Consider the following 13,396-nt stretch of genomic DNA (forward strand, 5'->3'; position numbering starts at 1 on the left):
TCCCTTATATTTTCTGACAACTTATTTGAAAGTTAGTTTTGACTTATTTCAAATGCACTAAGATGTTTGCAAAAGAAACTAGACCAACAATATTTGTAAAATTTTGTTTTTGCAGTGTATGCTTTCAAAGCAGGAGAACACTTTTTTCTGTATTAATATTTTTTTGGCTCATGATTAACTTGTTAAGAGTAATATCACCAAGGAGTCATATTAACAAAAGAGAGAAGATATGCTAACATTAGCATTTCAGCATTGTTTTAAGTCAGTAATTCCTTAATATTGAAGAAAAAGTACTGGTTCCACTTTCAGATTATTTCACTAATAATAAGACATTATTCCCATGTTGTAAGTGGAATAATCTGACTAGCACTTTTTCTTCAATATTAAGGAGTTATTGACTTAAAACAATCTGCTATATCTTACGCAAAGTTACTTGTAGGTTATTTTTGTCTTAGTTCAAGTGTACTGAGGTATTTGGACTAGAAAACAACTTGGTAAGATTGTGTGTTTTGACAGTGTATTTAGATGTATTTGCAGGTAGTTTTTCTTTATAAAATTGAAAGATTATTGTAAGGATGAGAGTTTATTGAATTCAAACTGTAAAACTCCTATTATCCAATCTGATTGCACAAAGAGTGACGTATTTAAAGGATTTACCAATGCTGTTTTGGTGATTATTGCTTTCAACTAATTAAAAGTCAAAATTTAGCTTTGAAGACTACGATATTAAATCAAACCAATGAAGAAATATTATGACATGACAAACCTAAGGGGATTTCAGGAGCCATGTCCTCTGCTGGTGTTTCTCTAGTACTTCCTGTCCACAGTGCTAAAATAGAATAGAAACAGCTTTTATTGTCCCACAAAGGGGAAATTCGGGAGTAAAAGTACCAATTCCTGCTTTACTGCAGTGCAGATGAACTGGAGGCTGCTATTTAAGCAGCCTTGTTTTTTTTTATTATTCCATTTTGGTGCGAAAATAGTTAAAGGTAGAAGAGGAAAGATTAATTTTTCATGTGAAAAAATATATATAATGCTCCACAAATAAGAAAAAAGTCAGAACTATTGTGGCAAGAAGTCTAGTTTAAGTGAGTATATAAATTTGTTAAAGTGTTGAACTTTAACAAATTTATATAGTGGCTATTTTACACTATAATACAGCAGCTGTTTGTTGAGACCTAAATTCTGGTCTGTCTCTTTAATAAAAAGAGTGTTTTGATCCCCCTCCCCTTTTCTACCCTAGCAACGGTTGGAATCACCATGGTAACCAGTGTCCAAGTATTTTTTTTAACTCTGGTTCTGACATGACTCAGCAAGTTATTCTTTCTTGCATGACAGTTATTGATATTAATATTATAGTGATACATACCAATGCTTAGTTATATTTAACAAATAATATTATAATTGGTAAATTAATTTATTTCAATAAACATGTTATATTGTTTATTTACATGCAGACAGGCGTTTTAAAGCTNTTATNTGTGTTAATGATGATGATTTTTAACATTAAAATTAGAATAATACATAAAACCAATAAAAATATATTTTTAACACATAAATATGGACTTAATGAAAAGTAAGTTTAATAGCTGCTTAAAGGTTCACTTCAAGAACGTGCTTTTAATCTGAAAAACGAGCTTCATTTGAACACATCTTCAAATTTTACTGAATATCACTACTTGTCCAAATCGTTAAATAATTCACAAGTGGGTATATAAAATATAATTAGTGGAAGTTGATTTATGTTGGATTGTTGGATTGTTCAAACCTTTTTTTCATCAAATAATAATAGAAACCATTAATTGAGGTTAAATAAAATCCTAAAGTTGTAGAAAGAAAGGTCACTTTTTATTGACCTAATTACTTTAGAGGAGCAGCAAGTATTGGAAAAAGTCATTTTTACTTGGAGATGTATGGATTTTATGACTAAACAAAAATTTTTATGGCAATAATAATTGAAAAATTTGACATTTTTTTCTACAGCGTTTCTCTGTGCTGCTGTTTCATTGTCCCTGATTTATTTCAGCTCAATTCAACCCAGCATCCCCACCCACATGGGGTGTTGTTCTCCTCTCCGTCCTTGGGAGAAGGAGAAGGAGGAGGAGGAACAGGGAGGCATCGCTTTCTATAAATATTTCGTTTTCACCATGCCGGGCTGGATTGAGCCGGTTGAGCCTCGGATGCAGGGACTTCCCAGCTCTGGGGATGAGGTGTAGCTGTGGAGGGCAGAGAGGGAGAGCGTGGACACAGGAGGATGAATCAAACCGTTTCATGGGAAGGAATGCCTCTGTAAACAGAACTTCCTGTCCTGATTGATGTTTGGTGTCAAAAAGTTAAGAAAAAACTTGACCTATTCTGCATTAAACAGGATTTGTACATCACTAATCTGATAATTTTTGGACGCTGCTTCAACTTCTCTTAGTTTTTCTTGGACTGAATTCGTTTCACATAGATCATCTTGAGTTAAATTTCCTGACAGCAGGGAGGCTTAGAAGTGTTCGGTTTTCGAAGCAGGTCCAGAAAAAAAAGAAAAACTTCATCGCTGAGTGACAGTGAGAGGAAGAGAGCGTCTCTTGGTGGGGGTGTGAAAGCTTTCGGTGCGAGCCAGTGGGTGTTGTCTGGGCGTAGAGAGGGGACGGGGCGGGCCAGGACTCGGTGGCCATGCTTGGTGCTACGTGGTCGGCCTGGTTTTTCCCCACGTTGCCTTCCCTGCACGGCGTAATGAATGGCTTCCTACTGGTCTGTGGCCGTGGCCCCAGCATAAAGAGTATACTTACCAAGGCCCAGAATACACACCCCAGCAGGCCGGCCAGCCAGCCAGCCTGTGTCCTTTCCTCTGAACACTCCCAACCACCGGTCCACCTGCTGCAGACTGGCGCAGTTTCTGTTTCACAGCGCTGGTTGAAGTGGGAAGCATTTCCTTTAAAGCACAAGTGGTTTTCTTCTTCTATCTACAGCCTTACAGGGGACTTCTGCAATGCTTTGTTCACTGCAAAAACACATTTGTTGAGAGGGAGAACAGCAATAGGTCAGGGGTGTCAGTCGATCGCGATCGGGAAGGTTTTGAGTTCAGGAGACTCCGCAGGACGCAGAGACGAGAACGTCTTCTTCTGACGCGCTTATCAGAATATTCAGTGATAAAAAATCCAAAACGCTATGTGTCAAAATTCCCAGAATTTTGTAGCTGACAGCCATCTTGGTAGTTACTGTAACCGTCACTACAGTTGCTAGGGAGTTGCTATGACAACAATAAACAAGTCATAAGCTTAGAACTAACTCACACCTCGTTCCTGTCTAACTTCTAAACAATATAAGTGCATAATAAATATTACTTGATTACAATTTAAGTACTCTGTCCACCTCTGTGTAACACTAAGATATCAGATATTATATTGACAAACTAGCAAAATTAGCTTAGCTGACGTAGCTTTTATCTGCAGGTTAAGATGAACATGAAGCCTACATGTTTGCTACTACATGTGCTTACTCTGCCGGTCATCAGAACCTCCTTATTCACACCAAGAGTTCATACATCCTTTACAAATCACTGACTGTATGCGTCCATGGATTTCGGGCTGCGGAGCTAATGCATACAGGTGTTTAAATTAGCTAATGTCAAAATTGAACTAATTACTTAAAACTCTGATCCAGAACCGCACAGCATTCTGGGAGATGAAGACAGAGGAAAGACTTTAGCTGCTCAACCTCACAGCCAGCTAGTCTAGCTGGGTAGCATGAACTAACTCACTCACTCTTTGGTTACCTAGCAACTCACTCACTCTTGGGTTACCTAGCAACAACTTACTATAGCAGCAGTTTAAGATTTTGCCACTGTGGCTTAAAAAATAAACAATGGTGTGAAGTGAAAATTGTAGATCAGACCACAACAGCCTTGTGGTATTTCAGATATTTAAAATAAAAAACTAATCAACAATTATTGATATCGACTGATATGAAACGCTTACATTGTGATACGTTTCTCAGCTGTATTGTCCAGAAATGAATGGATGGGTGGGTGGGTGGGTAGGTAGGTAGGTAGGTATAAAGGTAGATGATAAATATTGCTAGATATATAAAGAAAGGCAGAAAGATATGTAGAAACAAACTAACTTTATTAACCCTTTTTGGATTTTCCCTCAGGAATTTTGTCTTTTCTGTCTTACATATACATCAAAACCTTTAAACATCAAATTAAAAAAATATTAACACCCCAATCCTACAGCTTCTCTGTTCTTGTTGTACTCCCGTTAGCATATCAGTTAATCGATAAAACTGATTTATTTCTCAGCTCTAGTTTGGTCTGTGGCGGCAGAGCTTTGCGGGTTCTGACAGTTCCTGTTCTGAACCTGGATCAGCCTTCTGCTGACCCGTCCTGTGTGTTTGTCTGTGTGTGCAGGTGCTGTTTCTGCTGCGCTCCTTCCAGGCCGACTCGCACAGACCCCTGCCAGCAGGAAGTGGCATCGGAGAGGCCCTCCGTCAGCGCATGTGGCTGGCTTCTAGGTAATCCTAGACACACGCGTGCACACGTGTGGGAAACGATGCAGCGATAAGCATCCACTCTCCTCCTCCAGAAGAAAAAGCTCCTTGTTTGTCGTACATCCCCTGGCCGGCCGCGTCTGCTTCATGTCCTGTTGAGGTTTATGTTTCAAAGAGGCCGCCCGCTGACCCGACTGCAGACCTTTCCACCCGGCCGCCCCTCCACCAAAGAGCCTCTCAATGTGGGGCGCGGTCGGCCCGGTTGAGGTCAGGCCCAGGTCTCTGGTCGATAACACGCTACTAGCTTCACTTGGTTACTCTGATGAGGCTTTATTAAGATGACGAGGTGAATTCCTGCTGCCTAGAGCGTGCCAAGGCGCCGGCCCGTTTGATCGGGTCTGAGGACATCGCAGGTCAAAGTGTCTCTGTTTTTGAAAAAGGAAAAAAACCTCTCTGCTCGTCCAGAACACCACTAATTTGAGGAAGGCCGGCTTCCAGAAAGGATGGAATGCATTGTTGGTCTGGTCTGAGTCAGTGCTGGGCTCTGGACTCACACCGTCTCAGGCTCGTGTCAGGTTGGAGGTTTTTCTGTCTCCAGGATGCTGTCATCCTGTGGTGACTATCATATTTAAACATCTGAGTCGTTTGGATTTCTGTCTGATGATTCAGCCCTCCGGAGCGTTTACTTTGTGCATCATTGTGAAACAGTTACTGGAGCCTAACGGATGAAGGCTTTTCAACTGCCAGTATTAATACTGATACTGCATGGGTTAAAACCACAGTTCTGGTTAAAACCAGAAACAAACACGTAGAAGCAGCATGCAGCTTCTATGCACCACTAATCTGAAACAAACTTCTAGAAAACTGCAAAAGAGCTGAAACACTGAGTTTCTTTAAATCAGGGGCATCAAACTCATTTTAATTTTTTTAATCAAAAATCTGAATGTTTTTAAAGTGCCGGTTGTGGCAGAATGTATTGATAAAACCCATTAAACTGCTAAAATATTAATAAGTGTTTCTTAAAATTAAATAATCTCTGACCAGTCCCCTGATTGTTCTTGTGTTTTTTGCAATCAAAATCGTAGATTTTGTGGTGCTAATTAGAAATATTTGTAAGGGATTTTGCGCTAATGTTTGATGTTGAATGTGACTTTTTATTAGTCGATCACAGACTGTAACTTCACATAAATAAACCTGAGGCAGGAGTCAGTTAATCCCAATGTTTTTGACCAATTTTGAGAAAGATTTCCACTAAAATCAGAATAAATGTGGGAATTCTGATGCTTTATGAAAAACTGGAGGGACTTATTGATGTAATTTGGAGTCTAAAGGGCCACATAAACAGCTACGGCGGGCCAGATTTGGCCCCTGAGCCTTAAGTTTGACTAAAACCCAACTGCTTACCCTTCGACTCATAAGAACTGGAACATTGACCAACATATTCAACTTTATTGATTTTAAAGATGCCACTTTCTTTCACAATTGATGTTTTACTATATTATAATTTTTTTATGGTGTAAAGTACTTTGAACTGCCTTGTTGCTGAAATGTGCTTTACAATTAGACTTGATTGATTCATTAAAATAGGAGCTGCAGATCTCCTCCTGTTTGTGGATTTTCTGTAGATTATGTCTAAGATATTTGGAGAAAATGCAGTGAAACACTAAGGCACAATGCTGATGGTTGGCATTTGCAAACTAGCCTCTCCAGGAGCGCCTTTTATTTTCATTTGTGAGATGTGGTTCAGCTCCCATATTTAAAACACACTGACCAGGTTTCAACCAACACATTTTAATTAGCATTTAGAAGAATCACATCGGAACAGGTTGAAAAATTCAGAAAAAGTTCCTCAGTTTTGCAAAAGAGTTTTAACTCAGGTGGTTTTTGTTATTAAGTATCAATGAAGAAGAGATGGAAACACATTTCCAGTGTAAACTCTGACAGAGCGAACCAGCTGGATTCACTTCAAACCAGTGGATGGAAAAATGCCTAATTCACTTTTTTTTTGCAATACTTTGAAAGTTTGCTCACAGTTTGCATAAAAATTGCGTGGAAACACAGATCAAGCTGTGTCATCGCAGCACCAGCGTTCTGCCCAACATCTTTTAAAAGCTTCATGTGCCATCATTGCTGATTGCCGATACTTTAAAATAACTCAAAATGAATCTGACCTCCAGTTTGAACTTCCTCCCAGAGCTCATGCGTCTGTTTTGTCTCGTGTTGTGTGTGAAGCATGCAGACGGCGGTGCGGTATTAATATCCGGCTGATGACATCATGACGTCAAGCTGACACACTGTATTCTTTGTAGCAGAGCGACCTGGCCTCATTCCTGAAGATCCGCTCTGAACTATCCACACACAAATATCAACAATGAAAATATACATCATGATTTTAGGTTTAAGTGGAACTCGATAAGCTTCGCCGTGAAGTGGTTATTTAGTGATTTAATGGAAAAAAGGTGGATTTAGTCCTGGATCAGCTTGGGGCGGCTCATGAGACACTCGAACTCTTTTGCCCTTAAGAAATAAAAGTCCATCTTCGTCCCTTTCCGTCTCTTGTCCTGAAATCTTTGGACCCAGTGACAACAGTAACTTTTTTGTCCGGGTCACTGCACTTAAATAACCCGATTATGACCAAGTGGAGCCAACACTTGAGATTATCACTGTTTCCATGTCAAGATAAGGATGTTTGGAGAATTTTGTCCATTTAAAGAGCTTTGTTCGTTTAATTTCTTTATTTAATCAGAGCTGGAGGAGAGATTAGAGCCAATTGAGACAACAGTCGTCCGAGTGTCAAACTCAAGGCCCAGGGGCCAAATCTGGTCTGCCGTGGCTTTTTATGTGGCCCTCTAGACTCCATCAATAAGTCCCTCCAGTTTTACACAAATAAGCAAAATCTACACAATGATTTTACTGCTAATTTTTCTCAAAATTGGTCAAAAACATTGGGTTTCAGTGATTGTTGCCTCAGCCTTACTTAAAGTCACATTTAACATCATACATTAGCTCAAATACTGCTAAATTAGCGAAATATGCCGATTAATAAAAAGTCACATTAGACATAATGCATTAGTGCAAAATTCCTTACAGTTCCTAAAATCTTGCAAAAAAAACACAAAAGCAATAAAGGGACTGGTCAGTGATTATTTAACTTTAAGAAACACGTATTGGATGCTGAAACAAATGTCTATTCATTAATATTTTAACAGTTTTATGGGTTTTATCAATACATCCTGGCTCAACCGGCCCTTTAAGAACATTCAGATTTTTGATGTGGAGCAAAATGAAACCCCTGATTTCGGTTGTTAGTGAAAAGGAGACACAGTGTTGTGAAACATGATGTTCTAATTAATTCATTTTGTCTGTAATTTCCGCTTTCTGTTGGTAATCACAGCAACATACCGGCCTGATCTAGCTCTTCATTTGAAGTGTAAAAACAGATGCTGCTTTTCTGTGAAATATCATAAAATTCTAGAGTTTGGCTTTTTTTAGGCAATGGAAAAGGAGAATAAATTCTGTTTATTGTTTGCAAATTGCTCTCCAAACCAATCTGACTCTCCGTGGTCTCTTAAATCTTGAATGAATCACATTTACTGCAAAGATGTTAAATTTCACCAGAAACAGTCAGGTCAGATTACTGTCAGACGTCTGTAGAAGCCAGACGTTTTTCACTTCGGTCTCACTGTGCTGATGGAAATGGTTAAAAAGACGCCATGTTGTTCTCTTTCTGCCACACCTGGAACGTCTACACCAACTTAGAAATTGTTTCTAAGCATATATCTTACCGGACACAGCCTCTCGTTTTGCCTTAGTTTCCAATGTTTTCAGTAGGAGTAATAAACTCGGTGTTTAGATTCAGATCCAATCCATGTTGGGCTGCTGTGGCCATTTTGCCATTACCTTGTACCAGGTACTCTTCATTGATGTTATAGTTATAATTATACATGTTATTTGCCGTTATTATTTCTCTGTTGTATTTTTCTCTTTCTGGAGGTGTAGAAGCAGACTTCAGGGTGTTTTTGTTTTATTTTTGACCACCTTTTTCACCTCTACTCTTCTCTCTTTTCCCCTACCTTTCTCCCTTTCTTTTCTGTCCCTGTGTCCACTACACTTGAAATAAACTTAAAGCAATCTCTAATAAAATTTGATATATATATATATATATATATATATATTTGAACCTCATTGTGGCATTCAGACAACATTTCTGAGTACCGACCTGCCGATGGGCCACTTAAAAACATAAGTGTCCCATCCAGCTAAATCTGTATCTGCAAAGATCAGCTAGCTTAAATGCTAATGTTAGCATGTCTTCTCTCTTTTGCTAATATGACTCCTTGAAAATATGATTTCCTGACAGATAAAACAATTGCAGGAAAATTTGTTGTCCTGCTTCATAAACTTCATTCTTTACTTTGAACGTTGTAACATTTATCTACTGGTGTTTCAGCTGCTCTCTGTGAGCTCTTTTAGTTGCACCTAGAGCTGTTTGGGAATATCTTAGGCTGAGATTTATTTTATTTTATATCTGAAGCCAGCAGAAAACAAAAAAAATGACACACGCAGTCAGAAAGCTGCAGCAGCCCATAGAGTCGTGTTAAATGAAAGCTGTGCGCACAAAAATAGGCCACGATTGTTGGAGATTGTGCAGTTGTACAATATGCAAACCTGCATATAATCTAAACATATCTGCCTCCTCATTAGAACACTGAAAACATTCTGTTCATTTTAAAAGGAGAAAAAGTAATGATACATCACTTATAAATTATGTTATCCAACAGAGGCACCAAATACACAGGACGATCAAGAGTCCCAACATTTAAAAGATTTATTGAGTAGCAAATGTACAGTGACCCAGTTCAGTAGTTGGCCATGAGATGCGAGCCTTTTTCAGAAGAAAATCTTCATCTGCGATCTTAATGGAAACCAGATGATCGAGGCTGGAGGCTGCTTTATTATCTGTCTGAATCAATAGTTGGGTCTGGAACACTCAGGCAGTCTTCTCCGTAATAAAAGAGATCCTTCATCCAAAACAGTTTGTGTTTTTCCTCCCAACACATTCAAAAGCGCATTCAGTCTCTCAAAGCTGATTTTCATCAACTTTTTATTGGCAGATCAAATGCAGAGCTGTGTGTTTGTCTCATTTTCAGGCTGAATTCCTGTTTGGTGACCAGAGGAGCCTTTTTAGACGTGATGGTGTGTCTTTGTGGGTCAAAGGTCAGCATTCTGGAAGGTAAGTTGTGTTTTGGTAAAAACACACATTATCCACATGCAACTCATCTTGGGTCTACTCTGTCAGAACCCATTGTATTGACTCAGGGAATTGAGATTGTGTATAAAGCCTGGTTCACAAAATTGTTGACCGATTTTCAAAGTGTGAGAGACAATAAAACATCTTGGGTGTAACAGGTTTGGTCGTGCAGAGTGTGTTGTCGAGCCACGCGGCAAAGACAACAGACCACACACGAAATGATTTCACTCAGATTTCAGATGGGAAATCTCGCAAAGCCTCTTGAGACTAAATGTGATTTCAGAGTAAACAAACATGGCCGACGAGGAAGAAACAATGGCAATAGTTATATTTAACAATGAAAAATGTAAACAAAGACTTCTACAACGTCCGCTGGACTTTCAGGTGTTTATAGCGTTTATTCTCAATTCCCCTCAGTGTTTTCATCACTTAGCTGTCTGATTGGCTACACGTCACATGCAACAGGCTGCACACATTACAATATCCCAGATATTAGATTGGAGCGGCCCCAATGTCCATCCGAGCGAACCAGATTATTCTTAACACATGGCAGGAATTTCTCCTAAAATCACCTTACGAGCCGTTTTGATAATTGGAGTGTCCTTAAGTTTGTCAGATGGGAAAATCAGGACAAAAATCATCATAAAAATCTTGCCGTGTGAATTAGGCATAAGCAGTTTCTGAAATCCTCATACTTGTCTGTTAGACTCCAACAACTATGTCTCACCATGTCTATAGATGTGTAAATACATTGAGATCCTTCAGTGTGATCAGCTGATTCACCATTTCCTTTACATGTTTTTGATTTGTTTCTTTCCCCCGCAATTGAAGTTTTCTTTAGCTGTGTATTTATTAGATAAAGTATCTTGCAAAGACTGTAGAGTCAAAAAAAAGAAAAGAAATCCTGTTCGGCACCTCAAAAACAGAATATTTCAAGAGGATCTATTATGCAAAAATTTACAATTTACATGTTTTTATACTTCCATTTCTAGAAACAACCCACAACGGGGGTTTTTGGGGAATAATGATAATGAGCTGTTTCAAAAACTTCCAGAATGTAACAGGCACTGCACCGTTACCTAGCAACCCCAGTCGAGCCCAGCCCTGTTCCCTAGCACCCCAAGCTTAGTTCCAGAACGTTTGGGCAGCTGGTTTTACCGCTGAATGCCTGTATAAGGAATGCTGGAAAAGACAAGAGTTTAGTTATTGACTTGCCTTTCAGAAAAGATGTTTGTGTAATGTTCAAAGAAGGTTGTATAATTACACATCTGTTTGCAGCCATTGTACCGTGTCAGTGTAAACTTTGAGTTGGGTGGCGTGGCCAGCAGCAGCTTATTTGGATTGAAAGATTTAAAACAGCTCATTCTGAAAAGAGCTCAAAATAGAGACTAAAATCTCATTATCTAAGAATGATTTTGTGCAAAATGAACATGTTTTGTGTAGCCCATAGACCAGTCCTCACCATTGGTCTATGGGCCAAGCATAAGGGTTGGATTTAAGGTAGTTTCCACTCTTTTAGGCTTGACTGAGAAGAACATGTTATTTCTGTTGCTGAGCGGTTCTTAACCTGATCATTTACGCTCTGTGATCTCTCCATTCGCAATGAATTTCACTCTAAATTTGCTGCTTCCTTCTTGTTGAGAGCCAAAACCTTCCCAACGGGCTGGGTAAAGCCCCACGTCTGCGCCTGTGTGTCCGGCTGTGTGCGCTCGCCAAACTCTGGGGGTCCCTGCTGCGAAGGAATGTGAAACCAAAGGCGAGCGTATCGTCTGACAGATGGCGGGTTTGGGCTTATGACCCAGTTTATGGAGGACTGGGTACGGCGGAGGGAGGGAGGCTCGTGTTTTTTGGTCGGCCATGTGCCGAGCACATGTTCCGTCTTGACAGTCGAAGCAGAGAGGAATTCTGGAAATGAGGATGAAAACTCTTCCTGGCTCGTTTGGTTCTGCTCCTTACATAAGAGAGACCTGATAGGACCTGGTTTCCACTGATGCCTCTGTCCTGTTAAATATCCCAAAGCAGTTCTCAGAGGTTTCATCTGTTGTTCTTTTTTCGCTTTATAAAGCTACGTTTAATTTCTTTATGGATTTGCTGCTTTGTTTAGGATAATTTTCTGTGCCAATTTTGTCTTACTTTTGTCAAACTTCAGTTTTCAGAATGTTGGACAGATATTTGACTCTAGACAGTTTTCTTACTCTGAGTTATATGGTATGTTTTAGTTTGTTTTATAACTTGGTGAGTTTATCTTCTGTTGCGTATGAATGAAAATAAGTTTTATATCTTTTGTCTTTTTGAAAATGCTAGCCATTAGCATCTATATGGTTTTTAAGTAAACATTAGCATTTAGCTAGCACTCTGATTTTTATGTAAAATAAGTCGTATTTCAGTGTTTTTTTCTTATTAATCTATTGGTAGCTTTAACATCTAAAGAAGGGAATTTGAAGGTTCATTCCCACTGGCCATTTTCAGTCGATTTAGTCAAACTCTGGTTTGTTTGTCTAGAAAGTCTGGTTTATTTGGGGAATGTGAATATGTAATCTATCTCTGACCAAAAATGTGATCTCTGGTCTCCCTACAAACCTCTGTCTCGGTTCGGTTGACGTAAACTGGTGCTGTTCGAATGCATATGTGAACGCAAAGTGGACCAGAGAAAGTGTACTAAAGCGCAGGGCATTCTGTGTAAATACAAACAAAACAAACATGAGTCCAGCCCTAGCAAGAGAAATGCTCCATCCGCTAAAATCTGACACGCTCCTTTTTTTTTTTGACATTTTGTGAAGAAAGAAGTTGTGCTGATTTCATCAGAGGTTATCATGTTGTTTCCTCCTGTAGTTCTTGGTGCAGCGCCCCCACAGGCGAGGAGGGGAACAGATTTTTCCAACGGTTTGGTTCATTTGACCCAGTCCTGTGTGGGAAAAAAACCAAAACACATTCACCAAAAATGTAACAAATGTGACAATTTTGGTTCCCAGTGAAACATAAAGCTGTGAGAACATCCTTAAAGGTTCAGCTCTGACACTTTTGGAAGTTATTGTTCAAAGAACATTTCATCACAAAATAAAAAAAACAAATAAACAATTACAGACAATGCTGCACGTCTTATTCATGAATCTGTCGTACAACAGTCTTCAGTCAGAGGCTTCTTCAGAGCCTCTGTAATACAGACTGCTACAGAAGATCCTTCCTTCTGACAGCCATCATAATCTGCATAAACTTTTTGAAAAATCTTGAACAATATGAGTTTCAACACCATTTAATTTCCCTCTTTGCTAACTGAGGCCTGCAGAGTCAGAGGTGAAGTTCTTGGGTTTTCTCTGAGCTTTGCACTTCTGATCCTGGGCTGAATTTGCTGGAACTTCTGGAAAGATTGGAAACTGTCTTTCCAATATTTTGCATTTGTAAGTAATCTATCTCTCTAGATGAATGGAGTTAAATTTGTTTGGTAATATATTTAGAGACTGATTGCTACATTCCTCCTTAAATCCTCAAATGAAGATTTGGTTGAAAACAACTAAGTCTGTGATTTGTGCAGATACTTGCAGTTTTATTTTCTTTTTATTGCACTGTCTTCACAATATCAGCCATAAGAACCCACATATTCCAGTACAAGCAGTAGAGACGTTGTATTAGCTGTAGTTAAAAAAAAAAAAACAGTCTGGAACTAATTAT

The 13,396-nt window shown here is 39.0% G+C and overlaps 1 protein-coding gene across 1 annotated transcript in view; it reads left to right on the top strand.

Annotated features, from left to right (window-relative positions):
* Positions 1 to 4,396: 4,396 nt before the first annotated feature.
* Positions 4,397 to 13,396, top strand: part of LOC106958949 (thyroid adenoma-associated protein homolog) — a gene marked incomplete at its 5' end in the record, with an annotated part of 34,955 nt that continues 25,955 nt past the window's right edge. Inside the window, 2 exons of the mRNA XM_015051141.1 lie at positions 4,397 to 4,500; positions 9,627 to 9,709. Of these exons, the coding sequence (XP_014906627.1) occupies positions 4,397 to 4,500; positions 9,627 to 9,709 (187 nt within the window). The remainder of the gene's footprint in view (positions 4,501 to 9,626; positions 9,710 to 13,396) is intronic.

Source organism: Poecilia latipinna, unplaced genomic scaffold (genome assembly GCF_001443285.1).
Source record: "Poecilia latipinna isolate Pla-1442-1.1 unplaced genomic scaffold, P_latipinna-1.0 Scaffold1033, whole genome shotgun sequence".
Taxonomy (NCBI): Eukaryota; Metazoa; Chordata; class Actinopteri; order Cyprinodontiformes; family Poeciliidae; genus Poecilia; species Poecilia latipinna.